The 25926-nt window shown below is 46.2% G+C and overlaps 1 protein-coding gene across 2 annotated transcripts; it reads left to right on the top strand.

Moving 5' to 3' along the window:
- The first annotated feature begins 574 nt into the window (after positions 1-574).
- On the top strand, positions 575-25926 carry ANKS3 (ankyrin repeat and sterile alpha motif domain containing 3). Of its 2 annotated transcripts, XM_054995671.1 has the most exons (17): positions 575-619; positions 4662-4837; positions 5473-5671; positions 7101-7222; positions 9018-9099; positions 10653-10788; positions 11412-11570; positions 13313-13441; positions 15229-15344; positions 16493-16654; positions 19159-19283; positions 20176-20317; positions 20568-20740; positions 21625-21710; positions 22299-22382; positions 22605-22699; positions 23916-25926. In XM_054995671.1, the coding sequence occupies exons 2-16, from the start codon at positions 4668-4670 to the stop codon at positions 22685-22687; spliced, it is 1968 nt and encodes a 655-aa protein (XP_054851646.1). In that variant the 5' UTR covers positions 575-619; positions 4662-4667; the 3' UTR covers positions 22688-22699; positions 23916-25926. The 2 variants fall into 2 exon arrangements, with proteins under 2 accessions (XP_054851646.1, XP_054851647.1); XM_054995672.1 differs by lacking the exon at positions 23916-25926 and having other exon boundaries at positions 20568-20693; positions 22605-22686.

Raw genomic sequence — 25926 nt, 5'->3', positions numbered from 1 at the left:
GGAAGCTGGACGGCGCCCCCGCCTTTCTCCCTTCGTGCCCCGCTCCCTCAGCCGTCGCCCGCCTCGCCCAAGCTCTATCACTGCCTCCCTCCTTCCCTTCCCCGCGATCACGACACACCTCTCAGAAACGGAGCGCTCGCTTTGGCTGCTCGCCCCGCCCCGTTCTCTGTAAGTCCTGGACGGTTAGTTAAACTTGAGCCTCGTGTTTAATTTATCCCGCTCCCTTCCAAAGGCAGAGGCACAGAATTCCAACGAAAGATGAGGAAACGTGAAAAAAGCACTACTGTTTTTGTTCGGGGGCAAACCTATCCAATGTATTTGCATACACTCTTTTTTTTATTCTGCCAGGATCTAAGCTCCACACCGTTTGCGCGCTCTGACATCTTATTTGCTTGCTTGTCAATCTTCACTGCTCAGGAAACAGGAAGCAGGGGGGAGGGAGAGAAAGCTGGGGTCGGTTTTGGATTGGTTGGGTTAAGAACGCGCCCCGCGGGGCAATCTGGGAGTTGTAGTTTTCGAGGGGATGTCGCGAGGCGCGAATAGTGGCTTCGACAGTTCCGGCATCCTCTGCGCAGCGGAAGTGAAGGAATTTCTGACTGAGGTGAACTGAGGGAAACAGGTGAGAACCGGCGAAGGCTGGATTTTGACAGAGAGCTTTTATTTGCTCGGTGAATCTTTTTCTAGGTTCCCTGAGGTGCAGGAGTCGCTGCTTAGTAGGTGGAGTCTTCTCGGGGGTGAGGAGCAGATAAGGGCTGAGATGGCGAACTCGCGTCTGGGTTCTACCCCTTTAGACAGCAAGTTTGAGAAGTCCTTGCATGTAGAAAGCTAGCAGGTCAGGGTCATGGTTTGTTTTCTATCCAAAAAGAGGAGCAGGTGTGATGTCTTAGTTGTATTTTGTGTGACCACATGAGGGGAAACCAAAACTTACACTCACAAACAATGAAAAATGAGTGAACAATCTGTTAGTGGTTAACATACAAACTTATGCAGCAGATATACATCAAAATATAACTGGATCCAATAACTACTATGAGAAACTGTATGTGATATGTGATTGTTTTTCTATAATATGTTTACCACGTCTCATGTAACGTCTCATGTACTTTGTAATGTGGGATTTTTTAAAAATGAAACTCACCAGGTTTCCTGTATTTTTGACATTCACGGTTTCTTATATATAATTATTGGATTCAGTTCTATTTTGATATATATATCTGCTGTATAAGTTTGTATGTATACAAGATTTTTTACTCATTTTTCATTGTTTGTTACTCTCTTACTCATATTTCGTTAATTTAAAGAAGTCCTGCTCTTTCTTCAAGGAGGCTCTTTTCTCCATTCTGTTCTTGCAGCGGAGAGAGGATGATTGAACCAGGGTTACCTAGTACGTTTTGCAACAGGTGGCGATTTGAACCTGGTTTCCCTTTTTAAAAATTGATGTTTTAAAAAGAAGACAACAGGGTATGTGGACTGTTCGAAGTTATAAACGATTCTATTCAAATCTGCTTGGCGTTCTGAGCAGGCTACAAGTAAGAGGCTCTGGGGTCATAAGCTGAAATACCTGGTTTCGCTCTGCCCATCTTTCTTAAACATGCAGCCTGACAAGAGAGCTCTATGGAACTCAAAAGCTTGCTTTTGGTTGGTCTTATAAGGTGGTTGTGCTTAGAAGTAGCTTGCTCCTCTGTGTAGTTCCCCCCCCCCACTCCTTTTCGTGTTGAGGTGTACTCTATCCTGTGAGGCAGGAATACGGACATCTGTCTAGAGTGCTACAACCATGCTGACCATCTCAGTGATGACTGTGTTAGATTACATTCTCGAAGACGTGTGAGCAGATCTTTAGTGTTTTATTTATTAGAAAATAGCAGCTAGGGAAAGAGGAATTTTATCTGGTATGCGAGTTACTCCTCTCCCCAGTGCTGTTTTCCTGGCTTCCAGCAAGCCCTAAGCTATGAATATTCCATGATTCTGTATAATAGCAAAATTCAGCATCCTCAGCTTTAGTTTAAAACCAAAATAAACTTTCTGGCCCTTATGATTATGCTTAGAAATAACTTGCTTCTTTATGTAGGGTTATGTACGCTTAAAGCAATGAAAGGGGTTATGGTACCTTTTAAATATTAACAGTGCTATTGTGGTACAAGCTGTAGTGTGCCAAAGCCCATTTTGTCTGAAGCTTCAGTAATGTGTATGTATGTATTTATTCTGAGCATAGTGGTTAAGTGGTTGGGCTACGAATCAGCACTCAGCTGGTTTGGATCCCACTACTGCCATGAGCTCAGCAAGTGGCCTTGGGTAAGCCACTCCTCTCAGCCCAGCTCCCCAGCTGTATTGTGAGAATAATAATAACATGGTCCTTGTTCACAGCTCTCAGTGTGGCACTCATCTGTCAAGAAGAGTGGTATATAAGAACATTATTATTACTACTAAGTCTGGTGCCAAAACTGCATATGAATCGCAGGTTGAAGCATCAAATGGCAGCTCCCTTGAAACTCTGAAGCATTCTTATTGAATGTCTTATGAGGTTGGAATGCTTCCCCTGATGGTCTCCTTTTTATATACCTGTCTTGAATGTATTTAAAGTTAAGGTTGAAAACTTGTTGGTGTTGCCTGATGAATTCATCTTGGAAGCTGAGAAGGGAATGTATGACTTAGTCTGATTTCCAGTGGGCCCCTGCATATGGGTTTATATTATATGATGGGAAAACTATGCAAAGGAAAGCAGAGTGGCAGCGATTTTCAAAATTCATAATGGATGTTGATTTATATAAAAATAAAAGAATGGAGTACCCACAGCCCATCCTGTAGTATCAGTCTATCAGTATGAGATGAAACATAAAGGAATGGCCATCCTTTTCAAGGTTGTCATTTAAATATTAGGCGAGTGAGGTTTTCTATGTGGGAGAGTGCTTCAGAAGCCTTCCCACCGCCATAAAACTGCTTAACTACTATTTGTGCTACAATAGACTTCTTGGTGTCAATTGAGAAGTAGTGCCAGCTACACAAATAGGCTTTAGGCTTGCGTGTGTCCGGGTTTGTCAGCAAACCACAGTTTTACTGTAATCGGGCTAACTATGGTTTGTTGACCCCTTCCAAGCCAGAGTTATGGACTGTGGTTGGATTGTGGATTGCATTTCTGGTTTGATGGGGAACCACAAGTCATCATTGGCTGGTTTGGATGATTGGATGGCAATCACTGATTTTCTGGCAACCAGGAAATGTGGGAGGGGCGCAAGAAGAGGAGGTGCATAGTGATGTGCACTTGAGGCCCTTTTGTACAATGCCATACCTCAGTACAATACTGTAAGAAGCCAGTGAAAGCTACTTTAATATCAAGTATAGTTAAGTGGCTGTATCAAAGAACGAGAACACTCGAGAAGCACTTACTCCCACAGAGAGCACCTCCATCTTCTGATGCTTAAATCATGGCCCTGAAATGAAAAAGCTAAATAGCTACCAACTACAAGATGCTGAGTATTCAGAGTTAATTGTCAGGCGTCTGTCTTGTTCACAGTATGGTTTTCTCAAAAGTCAGAATTCCCAAAGGGAGTACTTTGATGTTCAAAAGCTTATGGAGCAAATTTAACATGTTTAGGTGGACTAGTGAGCAATTCAGTGCAATGCATTATGAAAGGATCACTGCCTTAGCAAGCATGATATAATTGCCTTAAACACACACTCCTGTCTGGTCTTAGTGGCATTCATTCTCTACCTCTAGGGTTTTCACTCTGTAGTTTTCTGCCTTCACTTCATATTTTTAGCTCTCTTACCTGTCCCATGTGGGAGTTTGTGTTTTCAGTTCAGTTCCAAGACTTGCTATAAGCCCTTAAAGTGGGCTGTCCAGACAGTCAAGAGCCCTTCTCCATACATGGAATCATTAATGCCAAAGCATCCAGGCACTGCTCTTGAGTTGCAGGCAGTGATTTCAGTGCAGAGTTTGAGACATTTTCCAAAGGCAGCAATAACAATATTTTGTAGTGTGTGTTTTAGGGTAGCCCTCTTCGTACTCCAAGGGGAAATTTAGCTAGGGGTTTAACAACAGAAAACACAGCTTGCTAGACCAGACAAGTACTCTACCTAGTTTAGCCTCTTGTCTCATACAGCAGCCAACCTCTTTTCCTAGTGGGCCAACAAACCGAGCCTTCACCCTCGTCTTGCCACCCAGCTCTAGTATTCAACCTCTGCATGCCGAGGCTCACTCGCTTTATTCTTAACGGATGGTAGCCATTGATGGGCTTGTCCTCCATGAATCTGTCTAATCCCCTTTTTAAACCCATTTGTGTTCATGGCCATCACTACGTCCCCAGGCAGCAAATTCCACAGCTCAGTGACTTGCGTTTAGAAGGCCGCACCTCTCACTTCCAGCCCTGTAAAGAGGAAGATCATCCAGGGCAGGAGTGCTAATACCTCCAGGAATTTTTGTCAATACCTACCTACCTACCTACCTTACTTCCTAGCTTTCCTCTTTTGTGAATGGATATTATTGGCAGGAGCACCAATATATGGCTGGGATTTCAGAAGAGCTCTAGTGGAGCTTGAATGGCAATCTCTTGCAGCTCATCTGGATACCATGAGAAAGTTTAAGCTGCTGATTTGTCCAGACTCTAGCAGGGTCTTAATCCTAAGGAGTTGACTTGTGTGCTTTGCCTCCCCCCCTGCCCCAGGCTATTATGTCAGAGCTAAGTGATGAAGCTAGTGAGTCGGAGCTGCTGGACCGCAGCCTGTCCATGTGGCATGGGCTGGGTCCAGTGGTCGGTCACCAAGAGTTGGACGTCCCGCTGGACCTTCACACAGCTGCCTCCATAGGCCAGCATGAGGTGGTGCAGGCATGCATTAAACGGTAAGTAGTAGTAACAATTAATTGCTTTCCCGCTTAGACTTCCTGTTTTCCTTGCCTGGTTTTTTGATGCTGTTAAGGTTATGCCAATAAAGGTTCTGTTTGTTTGAAGCAGTAAAAGCCTCGAGAGGAAGCAATGTATTTTTTGGTGTTTTTAGCAGCGCACACTGCTACCAAAAATATTTTTTTTAATTGTTGCCATTTCGAAGATGGTAAACGGGGAAAGTTAGAAAACCAGTCTTTGGTATGTCAAAACCAAAAGTTGCATAACACCTTTTCTTCAAACCAACCAAAACAACACAAAACAGTGTGCCACCTTAACATCGGGTTAGATGTTAAAAGACAAAAAAGGGAATGGTTTGAGGAGAAAAATACGTTTTTAGGCTTTGTTGCTCAGTCTTGTCTGTGCTGTAGAAAGTCTTTAGGATGCTTAGCTGCCTTCGGTAAGCATGGGATGTGGCTGGCTGGTGTCATATGGTGCCTCTGGCATGATAGGAAGAGCAGCACGAAAAATGAAAGCAGCACACTGAAAACCAGCAGAAGGTGAAATGTGTCTCTAGCACCAGAAATGTGCCAATCATGGTAACTTAGGAAAGTTTGCTCCTCATGAGGAAACTAATTCACCCCATTCATTCCAGTGGGAACCTAGATCTGAATCAGCGGAACTGCGGCGGCTGGACTGCCCTGATGTACGCCTCCTACATTGGCCATGACACCATTGTGCAGCTGCTGCTGAAGGCAGGTGTGAACGTGAACATACCAACCCCGGAAGGGCAGACTCCTCTCATGCTGGCTTCTAGCTGTGGAAACGAGAGCGTTGCCTACTTCCTCCTTCAGGTAGGGTGTATGCGGTAGAGACCTTAAGAAGCATGGCAGGGTGGGGAGGAATGAGCAGGAATAAATTGCTAGTTAGCACTTGGTTGTTATTACCTTGCTGTCTCCAGCCTGTTTTTACACCCACTATGCCATCATTGTAGCTAATGCATCAATAAATGTTATGGGAAATTTGGTTGTTTTGCTACCGAGAGGCCTCCCATGATTGACGGGTGTAATGATTCCAAGTAAATGTGTGCATGTATCTTTAAATGCTTGATGAGATAGGTGAAGAGTGGGGGGTGAAGGAGATGGATGAGTGAGTGATATGATTGGTTGAAGACTGAGAGGGTGGGCAGAGTGAATGCAGTTTGAGACTGAGAGTGGAGAGAAAAGGGGAAGTCAGAGGAAAGCAGGCTAGCTGTGTGCTGCCTGAGTATGTTGAAGTGTTTATGAGAGAAATATAACCTGTGTGGAACCTGAACTGAGCATGTTTGTGAAAGGACACTCAGTCAGGGAAAGAGAGAGTCAGCTGTGTGAATTAGAGTAAATGAAGTAACTTTAAGAACCAAGAACTACTTTTATGAAACCAATACTCTTCTTGAAAAATAAACATTTGTTTTGTTATATCCCAGTGTAGCTGTCATTGCTATATCCCATTCATATCCTCAAGGCCACATAGAACCACAAAGGAGCCTGACGCTTAAACACGTTACCAAAGGGGACATTTGAATAAAATATTTTGGAATAATAGATTCCTGGTGGCAGCAAACTACCCAGAGGGTGTAAGGGGAAGATTAAAAGAAAAATCTACCCCAAAGAAAGTAAGGTCATAACAATGGGTTTAGCCATTCACAGTGTTCCCATGTGCAGATCCCCCACAGTAAGCAAGAGGGCTGCTGCACCGCCAGCTTCTGATGTTCTGTCTCTTTGTCACATTGCAGCATGACCGTGAACAGAGCCAGGCAGGGATGTGCACACTGGCTGTGGCTCTCATTCACTTCTATGGAACAGAGTAAGAGGGCAGTAGAAGGATTCAGAATCTGCCCCTCCTACTCTGCGCTGAGATGTTTTGCCATTGCCTTAGAATGCAAACATTGAGTGGCTCTAGAGGGAAGCATAACCTTTTCTCATGATCAGGCAACAGCTGTGTAGAGCACACACCTGCACACTTAATTGGAGGCACTAAAGAGTAGCCACCACTGTTCTCTTTGCAAAACCTAGAGAAACTCAGCAGTCTTCCAATCCCTGCAGAAGGGGCTCCCTTTCAATGCAGCAAAGTGTTTTAGTACTGAAGGTTAACGTGGGTGTAAAACAGCTGCTGCTGTCTGGAACATTATGTGACCATCCTACATTGTTTGTATACCCTGGCTTTCCCCCTCCCCCACTGTCTTTTTTTGGTGCAGGGGTGGGAGAAGTAGTCCTGTAACCTCTGCTCTTTATTACTTTACAGCAAGGTGCCGAGTTGGAGATGAAAGACATCCATGGCTGGACTGCCCTCTTTCACTGCACCAGTGCTGGCCATCAGCAAATGGTGAAGTTCTTACTGGACAATGGAGCCAACGCCAACTGCAGGTGAGGCAGAAAATGAAAGGCCTGCTTTGTTGCAACTGTGAGCAAGTCTGATAAGCCAAACAAGCCGGCCATGGTGTACCAAAGCTGCCTGCTTTAGTGCAACATGGAGGTAGAAGAAGAAAAATGCCATAGCAGGGAAACTGCCTTGTTTTCTTCAGAGATGGACAAACCTCTCCATTCCGTAAGTGTTTTGTACTTTTGTCTGTGCTCCTCTCTGGCCTTCCTTTGTTATTTATTGCCACTCTTGATCATTCGTCTGCTGAGATTCCTTTTCTTCCCCCATCTTGCTCTCACTGAAGGCTTGCTTCAGAGCCCTCTGTGCTCATCTTTTCTTTGTACAACAATCTTGCTTTGAACTTAGCTTTTCAAATTTAAACTTGCTGTCCTGCCTGCCTGCCAAGGAAATTCCATCTCTCGGTCTGCTCAGATTTTCTCTCTCCCTCTCTCTCTCTCTCTCTCTCTCTCTCTCTCTCTCTCTCTCTCTCTCTCTCTCTCTCTCTCTCTCTCTCTCTCTCACACACACACACACACACACACACACACACACACACACACACACACACACACACACACACACACAACTCACTTCCGTTTCTTATTCTTGAGAATCTATTTGAGAATCCCATCTCCCCTCCCCCATTTTCTTCTGTGCAGCATTTTGCAAGAAGTAGCAGATATTTCTGTCCTGGACTTTCCATCTATCAACACGAACACATTTTTTGTCAGCAATGGCCCAGAGGCCATGATGCCTTCATGCTTATCGTATGAACCTCTTGTTTGTGATTTGGTGTTTCCAGATTTTTATGTTAGCAGGTGCTGTAAAATAGCACCTCAGTGGATGGGGCTTTCTGTTTTGTAAATGTTACTTCAGCTCTCTTATAAGCTCCAGATTATGGCCTTGTTCTCACTGGGATGGCAAACCCTGAGTCTGAACTGTACTGCTATGCGAAAGCCCTCAGAATATGAATATTCTTCCATACAAAAAGTTACCTGCACACAGATAACTAGCACCTTGGAGGAAAAGCGAGGGTAGAACACGTTTCCGTGGCAAGCTAGTTTTCTATCTGAAGGGCTTTTTTAAATCTAGAGAAACAGTCCGTTATGAAGGTCTCCATCTGCAGTGGCACATCCCAGGTATAGGTTTGCTACCTTATCAAGGACTAGGCCAGTGGTCCCCAGCCTGCCCCCCTAGATACTGTGGCACTGCCACTGGATTTTCCAGTGCTGATTTGCTTCTCACCCTGGTTTTTCCTCTGCCTCACTGGAGCAGATGAAGTCAGAAACAATTTACTTCATAGTAGGAGGATTCTTGGCTTGCAACTTCCCAGCGTTTTGTGATTTTTTTTAATTGGCTCCGTGTCACCATTTTGTGATGATGCCCATTCCATGTTCTCAGAATTCTGAATGTGCCCACAGACTCAACAAGATTGGGGACCACTGGAGTAGGCATAAGTTTTCTTGAAGCGGCACTTTGGTTAGAGCAAAGGGTGGTGGGCCAGACCTAAAGTGGGCAACTTCTGTGACCGTGGATGCAAGGGCTGGCGGCCAGATAGGATCTCTTGGGAGTTGGACTTCTCCTTTTGGCTTGCCCGTATGCTTAGTCATCAGTCATGTGCAAGCGAGAAGCCAATCCAACACGGTGCACAGTACAATGTTAAACCAAGCAACGCCAACTTTGAATCTGAATGTTCTTTATGTGCCTCTTTCTCGCTGTGTGTGACCAGCATATTCCCTGTGACCCTACACCTCTCCTGACACCTGCCCCGGTGTGGGCTGTTATCATTCTGTTGTCCAGGGAGCCCCTCTGTGGATACACCCCCTTGATGGAAGCGGCAGCTTCTGGCCATGAGATCATTGTCCAGTATCTTCTCGATCATGTGAGTGTTTCTCAGTTAATCCCAAGCACCACTGCCCCAGCCTCTGGGTGAAGAGGCCTGGGTCTCCCTTTGCCAAGAAAATTTTTCATTGCACTTTCGGATTTGTGGGGTGCAGGGAAAGGGGAGCAAAGAGACCATTCACCCACACTAACTCTTCATGTCCTTTCTCCAACTAACTTCTGTTATTCAGATTGAGCCCCCCCTTCTCTTCTTTATATATAAACATTTATATATAAACATTTAATAATAACAACAACAATAATATTCAATTTATATACCGCCCTTCAGGACAATTTAATGCCCACTCAGAGCAGTTTACAAAGTATGCCATTATCCCCACAACAAAACACCCTGTGAGCTGGGCGGGGCTGAGAGAGCTCCAGAGAGCTGTGACTAGCCCAAGGTCACCCAGGTGGCTTCAAGCGGAGGAGTGGGGAATCAAACCCGGCTCTCCAGATTAGAGTCCCACACTCTTAACCACTACACCAAACTGGTTAGAAATCATTACATGGAAACATTGACTACTTCTTTCCTGTTGAAAAAATGTACCAATCTGACAATTTGTTTGTGGTTTCCAGCGTTACCGCTTTCACTTCCTTGACAATCCACATCACATCCAGGGTTTCTTGAGAATCATCCATAAGATGTCTTTCAGGCGTTACAAATGCCAGGCCCATCAAGGTGCACAGTGCGTTCACAAGTACTTTTTCATCTCTGGCTGAACTGTGTCAAATTTCATCCTCTAAATAATTGTCCGCAATTCTTGTCCTCCAGCTGAAGTGTCCCTCTTTGATCTGCGTTCTGATATTCCCAAAGTAGCTCTTGAAAGTAGCAAATTTAAAAAGCATCAATTACAGAAGGCTGGCAGAGAGCTAAGAAAGCACACTAAAACTCTCAGGACTGAAATACATTTTTTTTTTCAAGCAAAACGTTCCATAATTTAACAGTCATCAAGATGTAAATTTCGTCGTGAGGAACCAATTGTCAAAGCCGGCATTCAAGGCCTGGAGGAATAGGAAGAATTTGTCAGTGCCACTTAAATTTTTATCCTGCCTTTCCTTCTAGGATCAAAGGGCAACACATGGGGTCCTTCCCTCCCCATTTTATGCTTGCAACAGCCCTGTGAGATAGATGAGGATGAGAGAAAGGGGCAGAGACTCACTGGTCACCTAGTGAGCCTCCTGTGCAATATTCGAACCTGGGTTTCCTAACAACTATTCCCCACTGTCTCATAAAAGGCACAAGCAACTCATGTCCTTGGGTGGATTTTGTTGTGTATCATATATACAAGCAGTAGGATCTGAGTCCAGTGACACCTTAGAGACCAACAAGATTTTTAGTGTACCAGCTTTCGGGTGTCAAAACTCCCTTCCTTAGATACTATCTGAAGAAGGGAGCTTTGACTCTTGAAAGTGCCAATGGACTCCAATCCTGCTGTTCTACCTACCTGAAATGCGTATACAAACACACCCTTCAAGTCCTTCCTGATTGCTTGACCACGTGGATCATTTTCAAACCTGTTTGAAAACTTCCTTTCTGTTTCTTCCCGGCAGGGCGTGAGGGTGGATGTAAGAGACAATACTGGGGCCACAGCACGAACCTTGGCCATGCAGTATGGACACACAAAGATTGTTGGACTGATTGACCTGCACATGGCCCCTGTACCCAAGGTCCTTTGCAGGGGCCCAGGTGACTGACTCTTTTTCCAGGCTTCTTGTGGCAACAGAGCAGAGCTCTGTCTGAGCCACAACTTGCTTGAGTAGGATCGTTTGTCTTGCCTCCTGGTTTCTATAGACTTTTCACTGTACTGAAGATGAACTCTTTTTTTAACCTAGAAATTACTTTTAAAGCCCTGCTTTTTCTGTTGGGAATGTAGCATTTTAAAAAGGGCTCAACCTGACCCGAAAGAACAGCATGTTATGCATAAACTTAGAATCTGTGTTGAGTTATAGTTTGGTATAGTTACCCAGGCTACTTTTCATTCTTTAATCACTTAACTCGCCCACCCCTTTCGAAGGGTTATTAAACTCTTCCTTACTAGTTTGCCTAGTGGTTTTCAAGAGTTGATCTCTTTGTAACTCTGCATCATGCTTATTGGCATCATGCCAGTCTTTGTTACTCTGGTTAAGTGTGCTGCTGATGTAAGTTTTAACCATTGGCATGGCCAGCAAGGTGTGAGAGGTGGGATTTACAGCAGAAATGAGTGTGATTGCTGAGTGATTCAGGATACTATAACCCAGGCTAAAATATCGGAGCTTGTTGCATTTATGCGGACTCTAGATTTGCTGAATGTTTTCCTTGTGGACCTGTAGGAAAATACGAAGATCTGAGCTCCTCGGATGAATCCTACTCTGCCCCACAGAGACAGAGGCCTGCTCGCAAGTCCAAGGGCCCAAGTATCCATGAAGGGCCCCACGCCTTGGCCAAGATAACTGCAGTCAGGATTGGAGGGAGGACCCAGTTGCATTATAGTGAGTTTCAGTTCCATTTCGGGTCCCAGTCCTCTAGGCTCTCAGATGAGGGAGTGGAAGGGCTGCTCATTACATTTGCTGATGATACCAAATTGGGAGGAGTAACAAACACCCAAGAAGATAGAAATAAAATTCAACAAGACCTGAATACTCTGGAGAAGTGGGCAGCTGTGAATAGGATGCAATTCAACAAAGACAAGTGCACAGTATTACAGCTGGGCCACAAAAACGGGAAGCACAAATACTGGATGGGGGATACACTTCTGGACAGTAGTATATGTGAAAGGGATCTTGGGGTAAGAGTGGACTGTAAACTAAATATGAGCAGTCAGTGTGATGCTGTGGCAAAAAAGGCAAACTCAGTTTTTGATTGTTTCAAAAGGGCCATTGCATCGAAATCGCAGGAGGTCATAGTCCCTCTTTATACTGCCTTGGTCAGGCTGCACCTGGAGTACTCTGTGCAGTTCTGGAGGCTTCACTTCAAAAAGGATGTGAACAAAATCGAGAAGGTGTAGAGGAGAGCGACGAGGATGATTAGAGGTCTGGAGACTGAGCCCTACGAGGAAAGGCTGAGGGCCTTGGGAATGTTTAGTTTGGAGAAGATTGAGGGGGGACATGATTGCTCTCTTCAAGTATTTGAAAAGCTGTCATTTGGAGGAGGGCAGGGAGCTGTTCCAGTTGGCAGCAGAGGGTAGGACCCGAAACAATGGACTTAAATTACATGCACAAAGGTACCAGTTGGATATTAGGAAGAACTTTTTCACTTTCAGAGTAGTTCAAAAGTGGAATCAGCTGCCTAGGGAGGTGGTGAGCTCCCCTTCACTGGCAGTTTTCAAGAAGAGGCTGGCTGAATATTTGTCAGAGATGCTTTAGGCTGATCCTGCACTAGGCAGGGGCTTGGACTAGATGGCCTATATGGCCCCTTCCAACACTATGATTCTATGAGATAACACACTGCTGTACTGTGGGATTACTGAGAAGTCATTGTCTGTGTAGACAAGCTGGTCTGGGGTAACAGAATGTCAGACCAGGGTCTGGGAATCCCAAATTCCCATCTCCTCACTCTGCTATGAAGATTGATGGGTGATGTTGGGTCGGGCAGTCACTCACTCAACCTGGTCTACCTAACAGAGTCGCGCAAGGACAAAATGGAGGGGGTAGGTGGATGGGAGGAACCATGTACACAACCCCTCAACTCCTTGGCGGAAAGTGGCTGATTCCTTGCTGGTCCTAAGTTTGTGACGCAGCTGTGTTGGTATGTTGATTTGGGTGTTTTGTAGACAAGCAGCGAACAAGCACGATCTGTACTTTATAAAAGGGAACGTTCAAACTGTAGTTCATCGCTTAGCGGTTTTATTGCATCATTTTTATTTCCCAGCCTAATTCAAATCGCTGGCCTTAAGTGGGAGAACGATCTGGGGGTTCGAGGCTCTTAAGGGATTGCCCATTCCCACATCTACTATCCGTAAATTAAAATCTTTTGAGATCTCTCTTTGTATTTGTTTAGGGATTTAGTTTTAAAATCAAGGCAGTTCACAAACAAAAAAGAACTCCACAATACATTTGAAATCCTAAAAAGCACTTCAAATCCAGCTCTAACCAAGGGATAAGACAAAGCACATCCCCTTTCTTACTGTGTCCTTGACAAGGTGTACTAGATAGTGTGTGACTAAAATGGAGTTTGGCATTCCATTCGTTTGTTCACCTCTCTCTTCCTCCCTCTGTCTCCATTTTCCACACAGAGCAGGTACCTCCAGAAGGGTACGTGACCTTCAGTGACGAAGGAAGCGGCCCTGAAGTAGGAGACCTCCGGTACAGAGACGTCACCTCTCCCATCAACGAGCGTGATGTGGAAAGCAGCAGCAGCCGAGGTACAGCCTCGTTGGGGGAGGGAGAGGCTACACCTTTGCTCCTACCCAATCAGCCTGCTATTTTTGGTTATCTCAATTTCCCCTCTGGGCTTTCACGCTCAGACATCCAGGAATGTCTTAGAATCCAGGCAGATGAAAACCGATCTCTTCTTGTAGGCGTTCTTGATGGCAGCAGCATAGATTTCACCCTTGACTAGATGATCCAAGAGGTTTCAATTGGTAGACATCAAAACATGTTCAAAAGCAATTCTGTGAAGTAATTGTTTCTCCTGGCATATTCATTGCAGACCTTGTCATTTTACAATATAAAAGCAACCATTGGCATATAGCTAGCTGTACAGTTCTGAAGATTTGGGAGGGCTTAAATTTTCCTAAGAGGGGGAACCGATTTCTGCTAGTTGCCCCCTCCTGCTGCCGCCCACTGAGCTCTCCCCTGAAATTTTGTTTAGGGAGTCAGTGGAACCTTGGGAACAGCATAGGAGACCAGAGACAGGGTTCTGCAGTGGAAGGAGGGAGGCTGTGGAAATCCACCTCTCTCTTAAAACCTGAATCTTAAGTCTTCAGAGTGTGTCACGGGATACAGCCCATTGTATTCTAGGAGCTGGTGAACATATGTATACATGGCATCCGAAATTAGAAGATGTGTCCATTTGCAGGTGTGTTGTCTCAGTACAACTGGCAGTAGGATTGGAGTTGGGGTGGGGGGGCTACTTGTTCTCAAACTCCCCTCAGCTTCTCATTCTCTTGCCAGGGGCCAGGCCGGTTTTGCTTTTTGTCATGGTGCTGTTCTGGGAAGAGGGGGATGGATGTGACCCCGCAGTTGACCTCTGTCTAAGGGCAGAAACCAGAGTGTCATTCCCTTGTTTTTACAACTCCTGGGCAGCTGGTGGTGGGGTTCTCATTGTCTAGTTGGGGCCAGGCTGGTATTCTCCTTGCCCTGGTGCTCTTCCTGGCCCGGAAGAGCACACCTTCCGGCTCCCCGATTACATCATCATGGTATCCATGTCCACGTGTCTCCTTTGCCAATTCCTTTACTGTCCCCCCAGATGTTGGCAGCCCTGCTGCATCAGCAGCTGGCTTCTGGACACAGAGCTGGCCATCCTGTTTGCATGTTGCCAGAGCCTGCAGTTGTTGGTGGTATCTGGCCCTTTTAGCTCCTGTGGAATATCCAAACCGTTTCTTTCTGCATTTTCTTTTAGTTTTGTGCATGGAATGTGTTGTCGCATGGTCCTCCCTGTGCACAGGAGTTGTTTTAATTCCTACAAAGCAATAGCTTCTGTGTTGCATGTTCCTGAAGTGACTGAGTATTGCCTACTGATTTGACAGGGGAGTTTCTCCCCCCAGTGCCACTTTGAACCCATGTGCTTAGCACAGCATGTGACACACACGTCCCTTAATTGTTGTGTTGTGTCACTCTTGAATTGTTTGCTATTATTGCTGTTGCTTTAAAAATATCTTTTATTACTGACATTGTGCTTATGGATAGAAAAATGGGACAGTGATGATATTTAAATAATAGTAATGTGACCCAAGACACTGTGGTGCTGCTAAGCACCAGCAGAGACACCCCATTTCTCATCAGAACATTCCAAAGTTTGCATATTTAACAAAAAATTATGTAGCTGAAATGATTAGGCACAAATGGACGCAAATGGAACATGTCCAGAAGCACATGATTTGATTGCTTATCATTGGATTTCTCACTGTTGCGGGGGTGGAGGGTCATGGGGAAGGAAATGAGGTCAGAGAGGGAAATCTCCCTGTCTCCTAACTTCTGTCTCTCCCAGAAGAGACTTCCTCCTTCACTAATGACCTGGACACCATCCGGACCACAAGCAGCAGCAGTGAAAGTCTGTCCAAAGCGGTCGAGTTCGGCAGCGAAGGCTCTGTGGAGAGCAATGAGGTATGCAATTTTGCTGCTTTTAACAAGGGAAAGGGCTTGGAGGTCTGAACCCTGACGTTTCTGGACACAGGTTAAGTGCTGGCAAGTGGAGTTTCTCCCATCAGTTGAGTGGCCAGACTATATTGTGTACATGGGGTAGAACTTGTGGGTGAGAAAGCGCTCCAGTGGGCTTTAGAGAAGCTCATGTCCCCTGTGCTGCTGTTTCATCGTAAAGGAACCTGGACTCATCCTCCTTGCTTACGATGGGGAGAAGAAGGGGTGTTAGAGAACAGGGGTTATGCCAGTGCTGGAAAATGGGGAAACCATTGGACCTGTTCAGTCCATGCAGCACAGCTTTAAAATTATTTGTTGTAAGCTTCTGCACATTGCTCTGCTGCTTTCCCATCTCCTCCCCCCCCCCCCCGCTTCCAGGCATCCCTTCCAGGCATTCCCCTATCGTTGCCATCCCTAGTTCAACATACTTGACACGACTACGATGAAGACAGTGTGAGCTCTGAGTGGCAGAAAAATCCTCCCTCTGTGGCTCTTTCACATGTGCAAGTTGCTGCTTGATATTGCTTCAGACACTGCGTAATTGACATGCTTGTGTGAACTTGCCATTGTTAGCCCAGTCGGATTGACAGAATGAGACACAAGAATAAGTTTACTTCAAACGCATTGCATCTTTTATCTCTTAAATCTTTTTAACTGCTCTGTAAGATAGGTCAGTACTGTTCACATATTACTGATGTTGGGTTGTGGTGGAGAGAATTAACTAAGTCCCCGTGGAGAGTTACTGGTCTGAGATGGATTTTAACTAGGGACTTCTCATCTTGCACTTAGCCTCTGCTCTGTACCTGATGATGATATTTTCACTGGCCTATTTTTTGCAGGACTAGAAGTGAGCTTTCCAGTTACAGTCCTTCAAAAATTGGTGTCCAGCACATCAATAAAGGCACAGCATTTTTTTTTTCTGCGAACAGCCTTGCTTTCTCTCAGTACTTAATTGCTGGCAAAGTGATAAATTTTGTCTCAGAAGCATACACCCTGGAAAATTTTGTTCATCTCTCAGGTGGTACTTCACTAAAATTTTGTTCTGCTCATTCTTGTGGCTTTGTACAGTGATATATTCTTGTTCTTCCCAGCATGTCATCTTGTGTATTTCATAGGATTCTGACCACAAAACAAAACTATCCCAGCGGAAACATGCAAAGAGCTCTGCAAGAGTGAAGAACCATGACAGCGACTGCCGCTGGTCTTATAAGTCAAGGACACCGAGTCAGCATTGCATCTCCCGAAACCCAGAAGCCCCGTCTTACACAGGATCACAGGTAACCAGAGAGAGATGGCTGGAAAATTGTCCCGGAAGGAGAGCTGAAGGCCAGTGTGTTGCATACAAGTTGCTGTGTGATTAGAAGTGTGTAGTTTTGGAAGGGACAAAATGAGGGCCCGGTGTAGTGTGGAAGAAGGAAATCTGAAGTGAGTCTTCCTCAAGGAGCTGTGGCAGCTGAGTATTGTCATTGCCAAGGCTAGGACTTGCGCAAGGCCATTATTGCTTTTTATAGTGTTGAGGTGGTTCTAGGTGATCTGCTTTGACTCTGTGGCTGTTCAGAGTGACAGTGTGTAGACCAAACCCTCGCCTGGCCCCAAGTGCAGGATCTACTCTGGGTGGCTTATAAGTGCTTGTTTCCCAGTGAATTAAGAAAGTACTTATTTTTTTTCCAGAAGGGTTGGTGTAGGCCAAGCGAGACATGACAGGCATCTTAATTTTTGGCAGTAGATGAAGCACGTGGGTGAGGGGAACAACACCCCGCCCTCCTCCCCTGCAGGAGTTCCCTATACTCCATTGCCCCAAGTAGTTTTCTTTGAGCTTGGCCTGGGTACTAGAACAAAACCAGGCTGGGAGAAGAACGCTTCCAGTAAAGCTGCGGAGGGGCACAGGTTTAGTTCCCCTCCTCCATGCGCTCCGTTTTCCATAAAGCAAATAAATTAAAAATGCACCCACAATCCACCCCTGCTTGCAAGAGGACTGAGACAATACCAAATTAAAAAAAATAATACTCTCCTGTCATCTAGCTTGGCTTCTGTTTCAGCAGAATCAAAGCCCAAACAGTATAGAATCTGCAGCAATGTAAAGACTAGGCGGGTATTTATTGTGGGATCAAATTCTGCAAGTTTGTTGCTCACTGAGTGAAAAAGCCAGGCTTGAAATTCAAAAGGCATTTAGTACTATGGTTTTCTGTGATGGTCGGGGTTTTAAAAGTTGTTTAAGAAGAGGTAGCGTGCTGCTTAATTCAACCAGACTGGTCTTATTCATAGAAATAAGAAAACACATGATAATTTTGTGAATGGGACTTTGACTATTCGGGTTTATTTCACGGTTACATAAAATTGTCGATTGTTATCAGGCAAAGGTGTTTAATTTCTATTGTAACCTTTTTAGTACCTTCTTGAGCTTTGGCTCTCTACACTTGGGTGACCAATAGGAGGTTTCCCACTCAGGTTTTGGCCCAACCTTATATTGACAAGTCTGAACCCAAGTGACTTTCTAAATGCAGCTGTTACTAGAGGTGTGCAACAAAAAATGATTCGGATTTCCTGCTTCAGAGTTTCCAAAGCGGGAAAAAGAGTCAGAAATAAGTGATTTTGCTTATTGACCTGCTTCAGTATGCTCTATAAAGATTTGGGGCACACTGGAAAGCAACACTTTTCTCGCCACTTGCAAGCGGCAAATAAAGTGTTGTCTTCAGTCTTCCTGCCCTGCCACTTATTTCAACGGATGGGGGACGAGGGGTGAAGTAAGCGGCAGGGCGCTTAAGTTTCAAACCCCGCGTCGCTTCCTTCAGCTGATAGACGGGGAGCCGGCTGCTCCCTGCCTATCAGCTGAAGCAAGCAGCGTGGTTTGACCCAAAGCTTTCCAAAGCGACCGAATCACATCGGAAAGCTGATTCTGTAATTCTGAATCAGGCTAGCAATGCTGGGCCCATTTCAGGAATCCTGAATCTTTCCTAATCGGGTCCGATTCAGGTGTTTTTTCCAAATTGGAATCCCGAATCGTGCACCCCTGGTTGTTACATACCAGACATCAGGGAAACACAATAAAAAATAATGAAAAAGCCTTCCTAGAATCCTTTTAAAACAATACCACTGTTAAGATGGGAGTGAGTTCATAGAAACAAGTTGTTAGCAGCCTTCTGAGTCCCAAAGTAAAATCCCAACACAGTTGCCATAATACCACTTAGAATGTGTCATTTACTTAGCCCTAATAGGAGAGTTCATACCTAGTCGCTTTTCTGTTTAATACAAAGGGAACAAATTAGTTTTCAGCTGGTGATGAAAATCTTTTGGATGCAGCCAAAGCCCCTTTGAATTCTGCCAAAGAGGTGCATAAATAGGGTGTGCATATGTGTTGTCATGTCCCTGTGTAAAAGTAGAGTCCTCAAGACTGCCCTGTTAATGGCAACCAGTGGTTGCCTGCTCGCCGCCAATGGCAAGCACTGACCTTCTGCTGAATGTGTGTCCTCACCTGATGTAGCAGGTGATGTTAGGCATGGTATTATTTAGCTGGCTGACATCTCTAGCCTGACATAAAACAGGTTGGTACCTTGTTGCTTGCTTTGCAGGGCAGGGGTAGCGGTAGTGGGCTGTTCCTCCCCCATCCTTGTGTTTGAGTGATACAGCGTCCAGCACGATCCTCCTTGTGGTGTTGGAGCTGCCGTGTTAGAGGGTGTGAGCTCCTGGGAAACTAAGGGGGATGCAGGCGTACGTAAGTGAGGCCATCCAATACTGAGCCATGTATTTGTTCTTTCTCTGCTCGCTGTGCCTGGGCTGCCAGGATCTTGCCACCTTCCTGGAGCAGATTGGCTGTTTGAAGTACCTGCCAGTGTTTGAGGAGCAAGACGTGGACCTTCGCATTTTCCTGACCTTAACAGAAAGTGACTTGAAGGAGATTGGCATAACGTGAGTCCACCAGAGCGCTTGCCCCTGCAGGCCGGAAAGAGGTTTCGGTTGCTGCATCGCCTCTTCTTCAAATGCATCAGTCCATGTCTCTTGGGAGTGCCGTCTACGTGCCTGCCCCATCAGATCACATCTATATGGTAGCTTCAGGGGCTCTTCGTTTTGGTATTTTCACTTACAAGAGGACATATTCCTGGCAAAATCATGTACTACTAATCCTGGGAAATTTCTGTACTTCCAGACTTTTTGCTCTGCCATTTGCACATTGTACTACAGGGTTCCCCAAGGTGGCATCCGTGGGTGCCCAGTCACTCGGCAGTAGTTACCTTCATGCCCATTTGAGCTTTTCAAAAAGTGGGTGGGCCGTTGTAAGGCAGGGCGGCCTTCATTCCAATGAAAGGGGTTTCCATGTCTGCAGTAACAGGCAGCCACTGGAGGATCAGGACTGATAAGCTCCTGGGCTTTCCTTAGTCAGGATTCAGTTTCATTGATGCTTTTCCTTTCCAAGTGTGAAGAGAGGGAGGAGTTCCATTTGGCTGTGCCTTCAGGGGCAGCAATTTTGATGTGGTGCTCTCCCCCCGCTCTTAAAATTCCAGAGGTGCCTGCTGGCTCAGACAGGTTGGGGCCCCCAGCGGTACTAGATACATGTAAATGAAGCAAGATGTGTGGTGTAGAAGTGCAGAATATTGAGACACAGAAGCCGTCTTTGGATTGTACTAAAGAATAGGGACCTTGCATGTAGACATAACACCAGGCAAACCTTGGCAGAGGAATGGTTGTGTCCCAACAAAATAGTGCCTGCAAACTTTTCCCTGCCCCCCCCTAACAAGAGAAGAAAGCAACAAGATGGGAACCTGGGCGGATTGCTAACCCATTGCTGCTGGTTTTCTTCCAGCCTCTTTGGACCGAAGAGGAAGATGACGTCTGCCATTGCCCGATGGCACAGCAGTGCGCAGCCTCCAAGTGATGCCCTCGAGTTGGCCTATGCAGATCGCCTGGAGGCTGAAATGCAGGAGCTGGCCATTCAGCTGCACAAGGTACGCTCTTTTGTGAGGCCAGTGTGGTTATGCATGCGGAAAGCAGGAGGCTTTGGAGTAAGGGGCTCCTTCATTTAGACAATCAAGAGATCTGATCCTGTCAGTTTGGGCAGCCCTTGCCACGCTCTGCGTGTGGGGTGGGGGGGGGGGGTGAGAGAGATGCAAGATTAACCTGTGATTCCTAGGCAGAACAGTCTTGTGTGGCATTGGGTGCCTAGCAGTGCCACTGACTCCTGCAAATCCCTTGCAGAGGTGTGAGGAGGCGGAAAATCTGAAGGGACAAGTGTCCCAGGAGCAGGAGTTGCGTGCCGTGGTGGAGAGCTGCCTGATGGAGCGGGACGTGGCCTGGAGCGAGGCCCAGGCAAAGCTGCAAGAGGTGCAGGGCATCACTAGGAATGCTGGGATCCTGCTGGAGCAGATGCGGCAAGTCCCCCCCCCCCCAGCCTCTTTTCTCTTAGTTCATCCTTCCCTGCAGGCCCCTTGCAGTGGGGTATGTTGCAGAACCTGAAAGGGGAGAAATCCAAGCACCGGGCAGCTGATGCCTGAGAATTAAGTCTTCCTTCCTGTCTTCCCTTTGACTGCCCATGTGGCAGAGGCTGAGTCCCCATCCTCCTCGGAATGAGGCAGAGCTGCACCAGTGTGGTGCCAAAAGCACAGGGGAAAAGTCAAAATGTGGTATTGGGGGTGGTGGTAAAAATTGCACCTTTAATCAAAAAGCGAGTTTGCTCACAAGTGTTCGGGCAATCGGGAAAACCATAGAATGGGCCGGTTAAGAGGGCCAGGCATTATGGGTGAGATTTTGAGCCCTGACCGGTTCTGCGGGAGCAGAATTAATGAGGAGAAATACTGAAACTTGCAGCACTCTGCAAAACAAGGAACTTTTCTTGCCGTTACATAAATGCTCATGTTCTCCAAAACAAGTTCCTGCTCTGCATTGCTGATAGTCTAAAATTTTGACCCAGGAATTTATGCCATTGTGCCTGGAGTGTGAAAGTTGCAGAATTATGGCTTCACTTGGTGCAGAATTTTCATTTCTACATGAAGGAAGCAGTGCATGCGGGCCTAGAATAAAAAAGGTGGCTCTTCCAGGCAGATTCCCTAACTTTTCAGCTCCACCTTCTCTCCTCTGTCCCATTTCAGTCACAGGCGCCCAGCTCATAAGTAGCATCCCTGGGCCTCTTGCCAGATTTCACTCCAGAAATATTTACATGGTGCTAGAAGGGGCGTGACACAGTCCCAACTTCTCTGCACACGGCTTCTGCTCATTTCTGAAACACCCCACTTGACAGGAGTCTTTCTCTTGGTAGGGCCTGCCAGGCGGAGCTGTCATCTCGGCTGACGCAAGAACACAGGGCTGGTCGGCTGCTGGAGGTTACAGCGCCACTGGAAGCCAGTAAGTTGGGGAGGAGGTGTCGTTAGTTGCAGAGGACCAATATTGAACATGTAGTAATGATGGAAGCGGTAAGGTACTTGCACATCATCGCATTTCATAGACCATGTTAAAAATCTAATGAAGGGGAGAAAACTTTCTGATCTACATAATTACGTTATATAATCACTTTTTCTTCTTTTCTGTACCCCCCCCCAAATATTATCACTTTGTTTTTAAAATAAAAAATATATAATAAAAAGGCCAGGTTCCTACCGACATCACCAACTTGATATTGCTTTTCCTGATGCCATCTGGTTTATATGTAGAAAACCCCCCATGGATTGGTTGCTTCCCTTCCCTAGAAGTGAAGCCACAGAGGAGAGAGCTTTTCACCACTCCCTGGCTCACGGGAAACCCATTAAGAGCAAGATGAAGTTGCTCGGGGGCCCAGATTCAACCTGCCAGCCTCCAGCTGGCCTTCCCTTCTGAACACCACTGTCCTCACCCATCCACCTCCATGGCTTTCACCATCCACATTTGGCACGGCACAGCCCAGTTGCGGACGGGCGAAAATTCTCCTCCACCAATTCACTCTTTCTCCTCCTTTAGGCCCTGCAGGATGGTCCTCCACTTTGAAAGTCCTGAGCCTGCCTGAGCTGTCGACTCTTCTGGAGGAGTGTGTGGGAGAAACGGGTAAGGTCTGAAAAGATAATCCAGTGCTCAGACTCCCTTCACTCGACAGCTCTTCATAGGCAGTGCTGTGCGATGGTGGATGAGTGGGAAGGGAGGGGCCGTTCATGTGAGGCCATGCCAGGTAGGGACAGGGTCCCCACCGGTGTAGATACTACTTTTGGCTGCTGCAAAAATGTCTGTCCCCTGAAACCTGTGGCGATAACAGCTTACCTGTTCCCTTAGGGAAAGCCCTTCGTTCTGTCAGCCAAAAGCTCGAGAGACTCCAGAGTCCCCAGAAGGGCAAGGCACCCCAGAAACAGCCCTAGCAGCAGTGGAAGGTGAGTGGGAGAATTTATTGGGGGGATTTGGGGAAGAGGCTGTGGCTCAGCGGCAGAGCCTCTCTTTGGCAAGCAGAAGGTCCCCAGAGTCTTCAGTTAAGAGTGTAAGGTGGTAGTGATAGGAACAGATAGTGGAGAGAGCTGCTGCCCGTCCAAGTAGACAATACTGACCCCAGTGGTCTGATTCAGTGTAAGGCAGTTTCACGTGCTCATGGGTATCTGGGTCCCGCTGGCTAGCAGCTCAGTGGCACACCAGTTCCCACTGCCTGTCCTCCTGTAACACTGTTTGCGAAAACTGTGCAAAATCAGCATTGAATAGGGGCACATCTGCTCTCCCTGTTTAAAAAAAACCTGGTTCATGAAATTCCTTTTGATCCGAAACTGATTTTTTTAGATCTATGGGGAAATCTGCACATTCCCAAGATTAGAAAGGAACTCGTTGCTTCACTCTTTATTGCTGCCAAAAGTGCTATCGCGACAGTTTGGAAATCAAAGAGACCACCAACAATTGAGACTTGGTTTTCTAAAATTTGGAACCATTTTATTTTAGAAAAAATAAGTAACGATATACAAAATGCAGAACAATTTACAGAAAATACCGGTTTTATTGACAAATGGCTTCCTTTTTTGGAATATATAGAAAAACACGATTTACAACCCAACTCAAAAATATTACAAGTTGTGACAAATAATGGCTACCTTTCGTTCTATTAACCTGTCTGCATAACTGAGTTGTCATAAGGGTGCTTCAATGTTACTCTTTAAAAAATAAGGTTTATAATGTATTGTATACTGGATTTTTGACTTGACTTGAAAGATGTTTTTGATTGTAAATGATATGTTGCAACAAATGTTCAATAAAAATTAAAAAAAAAAAAAAACCTGGTTCGAAACAGTGTTATTCCCACCCATCTTAGGAACTGCAGAAGGTGCTAAGATAGCTCAGTCCCTTAGACCATCTTGCTGTCTGGGCTTCCTTGATGGGGGGTCATGATAATTGGGTACCTTTGATCCCCACTTTGAATTTGTGACATAGGCAAGCCTTAACAAAGCCATGCCAGCATCCTTGTAATACAGTGGGAACCGTGAAAGAGGGTTTCAGAGAGTTTTAAAATGGGTAGGGCAGATGGAACCTAAAACCTTGCATTTACCCCATCCAGTACAAGTGCTAATTCTTTGAAGGCCTTTTCCTTTTTTATTTTTTATTTTTTTGCAGGGGTTCTGACGTCGGGTGAATGTTCCACCCGGAAGCTGTATTTGCCTGGGAGCGTGAGCGCAAGAACCACTTGGACTCAGCACAGGCCGTCTGCCCAGAGAGCTGTAGGTTCTCGTCCAAGGGAAAAGAGTCAGGCTGCTGCGTAGAAAGGATGTCCTGTCTGCTAGGTGAAGCAGGAATGGGCAGGAGTCCCGCCGCCAAGCCAGAAGAGATGTGAGTGTGCCCCTTCAAAGCCAGAGGCTCTAAGTGAGCAGGTAAAGGCAGTTCGGTATCTCTCAGGAGCCCTCCGACACTATCCATTTTAGCAACTGAGGATCCACTCTCTTCTCTGTCCCCCTCACTGTACGCATCCACGGGGAACAATCATAGCAGAGTGCCTGCGCTTAGGGAATTCGTCTTTTCATGTGATCTCCCCATGAGGCTGGCAAACCTTTCCTGGTCCCATCCTGTTGGGCTGCAGTTTACGGCACAACTGAACAGGTGCTGTGAGAATGGAAGGGACGCTCATAGAGACACTAGTTCTGCTCTCAAATCTGCCTTAGTCCTTCATTAAGAGTTGTTGGATAATCTCTGTTAAGAGGTGAGTCTTCTGCAGCAGCCGCTGGGTCTCTCTTCTCATCAACTTGGGACATGTTTCCCCGCAACCACAATTCGGCTCTTGTCATCTTAACCTGAGGTGCTTCCTGTTGTCACAAACCAGAACTGAATCTCTTCCTGCTGACTTGCCTTGGGATATCCCAGTTCCTCTGCAGCCCTGTGAACTCGGCCCACTACCGATGGCGACTCGTTCTTGTTTTACAGAATGCAGGAAGTGGCAGTAGAGCCTCTGCCTTTTCCAGGGGCGGTCTCCTTCACTGAAGGCCTCGTTCCACTTAGAAAGCAGAATTTGGGGTAGGCTGGGGGTATTCCAGGCTAATGACGTAGTGTCTACAGATCGTGGTGCCTCAGTGGAGAGGGTTCCTCGAGGCCAGCAAGATACATCAACTAGCAAGGCTGGAAGAAGTGAACATGTTATGCCTTTTTTCTTCAGCAAAGCCTAATAATTTCTTACAAAACCTTAACCTTGTGTGTTACTGGTGCACAATCGTGATTTGTTTTCCATGTATGTTTAGAGAGGTGTCAAAAACGTTATGTGTAATTGAGGCTAACGTGTTCACAAGTGTTGCTGTGAACAGGAGAGGCCGCAGCTCCTTATCTATTTTGTGTGTGTGTGTGTGCGCGCGCGCGTGCGCGTGTGTGCGTGTGTGTGTGCATGCGTGCGACAATCCATTTCCAGGCACCTACGTGAGACCCTAACTTGTCATGCAAACAACGCAGAAAGAATAATAAGTTTCTAAGAAGACAGTGTGTATAGGCGATTGCTGGTAGAGAGCCTGCTGTGTTCTGCATCTTGAGCACAGCTCTGTCCTACCTCCTCTCATGTGCATCTGTGCATCTAGGCCTTCATATCCTAAGGGGCCCTTTATTGAGCCTATTGATCTGTGACCGAAAGGAAGGAGGCTGTGGCTCAGTGGAAGAGGGCCTGCTTTGTGTGCAGAAGGTCCCAGGTTCAGTCCCCAGCATCTCCAGTTTAAAGGATCAGGCAGTAGGTGATGTGAAAGAGCTGCTGCCAGTCCAAGAAGACAACAACGACCTTGAAAGGCCAGCTTCAGGGGCTAAGCCAGCCACATATGAGGCTCTCCGCCTGCAATCTGAAGTGGCAGCGCTCAGCTGCTGCTTGAGGGAACTCGGGAGAGAGGCAGCACACCTATGAAAAGTGTAACTTGGTTTTCTGGCAGCAAAAGTGTTAAATCTTTACGCCAGTTTGGCATAGTAGTTAAGAGCGCGGGACTCTAACCTGGAGAGCCGTGTGATTCCTTGCTCCTCCACTTGAAGCCAGCTGGGTGGCCTTGGGTCAGTCATAGCTTCTAGGAGCTCTCTCAGCCCTAACCACCTCACAGGGTGTTTTGTTGTGGGGATAATAATGACATACTTTGTAAACTGCTCTGAGTGGGCATTAAGTTGTTCTGAA

This window comes from Eublepharis macularius, chromosome 12 (genome assembly GCF_028583425.1).
Source record: "Eublepharis macularius isolate TG4126 chromosome 12, MPM_Emac_v1.0, whole genome shotgun sequence".
Taxonomy (NCBI): domain Eukaryota; kingdom Metazoa; phylum Chordata; class Lepidosauria; order Squamata; family Eublepharidae; genus Eublepharis; species Eublepharis macularius.
Note: the sequence above shows the minus strand (reverse complement) of the source record. Positions and strands in the feature narration are given on the sequence as shown.